The sequence below is a fragment of the Coptis chinensis genome, chromosome 2 (genome assembly GCF_015680905.1).
Source record: "Coptis chinensis isolate HL-2020 chromosome 2, ASM1568090v1, whole genome shotgun sequence".
Taxonomy (NCBI): domain Eukaryota; kingdom Viridiplantae; phylum Streptophyta; class Magnoliopsida; order Ranunculales; family Ranunculaceae; genus Coptis; species Coptis chinensis.
The window spans coordinates 75,800,291-75,804,599 of record NC_141457.1 but is presented as its reverse complement, the minus strand read 5'-3'; the positions used below and the strand labels follow the sequence as shown (position 1 = coordinate 75,804,599).

At 38.9% G+C, this 4,309-nt stretch overlaps 1 protein-coding gene across 1 annotated transcript; it reads right to left on the bottom strand.

Moving 5' to 3' along the window:
- Positions 1-2,454: 2,454 nt before the first annotated feature.
- Positions 2,455-3,862, bottom strand: LOC147517881 (gamma conglutin 1-like). The gene has a single exon (XM_086589939.1). It carries the CDS (start codon positions 3,826-3,828, stop codon positions 2,575-2,577), a length of 1,254 nt encoding a protein of 417 aa, XP_086446065.1. The 5' UTR covers positions 3,829-3,862; the 3' UTR covers positions 2,455-2,574.
- Positions 3,863-4,309: the final 447 nt, after the last annotated feature.

Here is a 4,309-nt window from a genome sequence, read left to right as displayed (position 1 = left end):
TTTTGGTGGTATTGTTTATTTGAGTTAGAGATTTTCTTTTCCGACAAGCATATCTGATTCTATTCTTTTTACGCTCTTGGATTTTCTGTTCACGGGCACTATTCACAGTTATTGTTTGCGGTACTATTCACATGACTATTTACAGAATTGTTTGTCGAGTTACAGTGTTCACGGTACTGTCTATAGTATTATTCACAGTTACTGTTCACCACTAGTTTGCTGATATGATATTCCCTTTCTCTTGATGCACTCTATTTGGAAGCTCTTTGGCTGAAAAGCTCAAGCTTTCCACAACTTGTTCATATATGTTTCTGCATCTGAGTGTTTGTTAAATTGCCCAACTATGCTTTGTGGTAGTTTTCACTTACTCTGAGTATCTCTTGCTTTGTTTTTCGGTGTTCATTGATTCTTATAAGTTATGAGACTATGGCTATTGGTATATACAATATTGTTCTTTGATGTGGGCATTGGTTGATCTTTGGTCGTATATAAATTCGTCTTTGATTTTTTTTTGAAGTGGGTATTGGTTGGTTATATCACTTTGGGGATGGTCAGTCTATTTATTGCATTGGTATTTGGTTTCCTTTGTTTTAAGTTCAAGTCGGAATAGACAAACTTTTGTATGCTCCAACTCCGCCTTGTATATTCCAACTTGAAGGGGAGAATATGGAGATATGAGGACATTGAGTAGTATTTGAGGCAAGGAGAATATGGAGACGTATGTGGAAGAGTACTCATGTTTTCATATTCAATCTATCATGTCTTGGCATACTCACTTCATAAAGGTGTGTGCCCCTCATACAAGGCATATCCAAGAGTGTGCGCCCTTTTGCATCTCAACAGTATGAGCAATGACATCCCCACTATTCAGTATTTATGTTTCAAGTAGCAATCAAGCCTAAACTACACTCTTCAGTATTCAGGTAGTAGTCATGCCTAAACTGCACTCATGTTTCAGGTAGCAGTCACGCCTAAATTGCACTCATGTTTCCGGTAGCAGTCATGCCTAAACTGCACTCATCTATTCAGGTAGCAGTCATGCCTAAATTGCACTCATCTATTCAGGTAATAGTCAAGCCTAAACTACACTTATGTTTCAGGTAGCAGTCATGCCTAAACTGCACTTTTCAGTCTTCAGGTAGCAGTCAAGCCTAAATTGCACTCGTGGTTTTCAGTATTCAGGAGTACCCAGAATAGTATTTTGTTGACTTCAACAGTGATATTGATAGTAGCAGCCAAGAAACGCACATCAAATCCGTGTTTTTGTTTGCAATTTATATTATGACACCCATAGTAGCGAATGGAGTGAGCAACAACCAAATAGCGCGTTATCAAACCGGTGTTATGGTTTCAATTTGTGAATGTACGTGGTACAACTTTAGTATTCAGGTAGGCTATTGCCTAAACCGACCGTTTTACTTTCTAGAACGTCTCAATAGTTGTTCAAGTTCTTCAACTAAAGACAGTTCTATGCGAAAGGGGGAGTAGTATTCTTTTCTTTTATTTATGCAATCAGAGCTGTAATTTGCATAGTTTGCATAATTACAACTTGAGGGGGAGTATATAGGGCGTGCACCCTTTATGTGTGGGTATCTAGAGGGCGAGCGCCCCCTCATGTCAGTACGTCCGCATGTTATAACGGGCTGAGTTTCTTATTTTGCTTTCCCTCATATATTAGACTAGACTATATGTAGATAAGTCTCAGGTAGAGTAAACTAATGAACTCTAACCCTATTTTCTCTTGCCTCCATTCTTTTTCTTACTGGTTCCCTCCATTATAACAATGTCACAACTCTCCTAACATCACCAGTAACACTCATTAATCAAGGACTCGGGTCACCTTGGAGGCCCAATTAATGCCCCAGTCATCTACCTCGAACCTATGGGCCTAAATAAGGCTGTAACCACTTTGACAATTGTAGTATAGCAAAAGAGATTCAATCACTTAGATGATAGATGTGTATATGTTCCAATTGTGAAAGACAGTATCACTAAAAAGTTTCTCGGTGTCAAATTCATAATGATTAAATGTTAAAGAAGAAAGATACCAACACGTGTTTCTATAACTTCTCGAAAGATTGCTTGTTATATTGCTCTGGATTGTTTCTGGCAAAGTGCTGTTCCTGTCTACCTAGCTAGGTGTTCACCACACTACAAAACTAACCGGAAGAAAGTAAAATAAGACCTACATTCTAACAACTCTGCTATTTTACTTCAAAACCATAACTTTTGTAGCTCAAAATTATATAGAACATTTTAGAGAAGTGAAATTTTATTATAGCTAATCAAAAAGAAAGTTGAAAGAGAAAAGGGGACGGCTTAGTTAGGTTTCAACTCCTCCTCACATTATTTATTATATAAGAAAATAGTCTGTTTACAATATAAAACTCTAACAAGAGAAACAAACACAAGTGCACAACCATAATGTTGAAAAAAAGTCCCGAAAAATTTCGCTGAAAGTTAAAGACCATCACAAGTTATGTATAGAATGGCCATTTTATTGAGAGAAACGACAAGACATTATGACACGATTTAACAGATGGATATTTGATCACCAAGTTTTTCACCTCATTTCTAAGCACGAGATGTAAAGTTGAAATTGGCACAACTAGTACGTTTGAACAGTAGCGATGAGCTGAACCCTAACCTTGATGTGGTTAGATCAAATTGCAGAAGATTATCCTCAAGTTGGTGGGCTCCAATTACAATTGAAGCTTTAGGTCTTACTCCGGCATCGACAAATGCCAAACACAGTACATCATTTCTTGCTTGAGTCATCAAATTTGCGCCAAACAATCTCCAAACCACATTATCCTTGTGCAACACTAGATCCATGTTTGGAACCCCAGGTCCAACTCTAGTACTAGTTATGTTGGTTGAATTAAAACACAATCCAAAAGGTGCAATTGCATCCACTCTAGGCACTGATGAGAGCTCATTAGCAAAATACTGTGTTACAGCCTTGAAAATACTAGATTCCAGTAGGGTATATGGTGCCACGGTACTGACTTTCGTTCCACCAAATCCGCGTGGATTGATTACTAACAACGACGAATTAATTGGAACATTTTTGTTGTTGATTTTGATCGATGTTACACTGATGAAATACTCCCCTTGTCGGCTGACAATCAATGGTGTGTTGCTGAGTAATTGTGAGATATCAATACCTGGTTGCATAATATAAGGCCCGTCACCAATGAAGATTACCCCGTTGCCTCCAAGACATAGTGCAAATTTATGTTTTAACCCAAAATGAGAAGCAAGTTGGGTTGGTAAACCAATTTGGGTCCGTCCAAGCCCAGCAAATCCTTGGGTACCCCTTGGAAGAGGTCCTTCTAGTAGGAAAGATGGAGCACATGCAAATAGGAATCGAGGAACTGTAACAACAGGACCTGGGCTGGATCCATCTGTGGATTGAATTGAGAGAACATCCTCAGCAAGCTCTCCAGGTCCACTATGACGGGTTACTGGGTTCAATAAAATGAGCGTGCATGTGTTGTTGTGGCACCCAGGTCTAGCTTGGGAAGAGCATGTCCGACACACATGGGTATTGGCGATCGAGCACTGAGTTGAATGACATTGAGGAGCATGGTACGTTGATGATAAGTATTGTTTATCACAGTTGACCCATAAAAACCGTCCATTTAAATCGATTACAAATGGTACCGGTAATTGAGGGGTCCTCTTGTGAATATCGGCGACATATAGGTGAGTTGGCTCGTCACGATGAATTGGTAATACAAGTGCTCTAGGCTTAACAGATTGTCGTGCATAAGAGAAACTGAATAAGAAGAACAATAAAACAAAGAATTTCAAAGAAGAAGCCATTGAAATTAAACAGAAGAGCTTGTGATAATAATGAGATAATGACCATGGTGCGTATACCTTATGTCCTTATAGGGCTGGCATTTTGGTGTGACTAGCGTGTACGTGGGGGATGGCTAACGTAAACAATGGCTGCATTTCAATTTTGTCGTTATTTGTAAAATGTGTTTGTTTGTGTGAGATATGGATTAAGATATGTGAGGAACTAGCTAGTGAAGACAATGGTGTGTGTGTCTTCATGTCTATTTTAGCATGTAACGCTAGCTTCGCTAAGTAAAGAACTAAAGATGATCAGCCTAAAAGAAAACAAAGCAAATAAAGCTGGCGAGTTATATGGATACTTGCCAATTGTCAAATGAGAAACACGACCCGTAGAACCATTATTGGGCCTAGCCAAGCTGCTTTAGAAATGATCCATAGAGTTGGATTGAGCCTAGGTTAGGGCTTTTAGAAGTCCCAAGTTGATCTGATTGCAGATAACTCA

What these genes read in the sequence shown, in the direction of transcription:
- LOC147517881 (XM_086589939.1), bottom strand. Translation starts at nt 3,828, where the DNA reads ATGGCTTCTTCTTTGAAATTCTTTGTTTTATTGTTCTTCTTATTCAGT.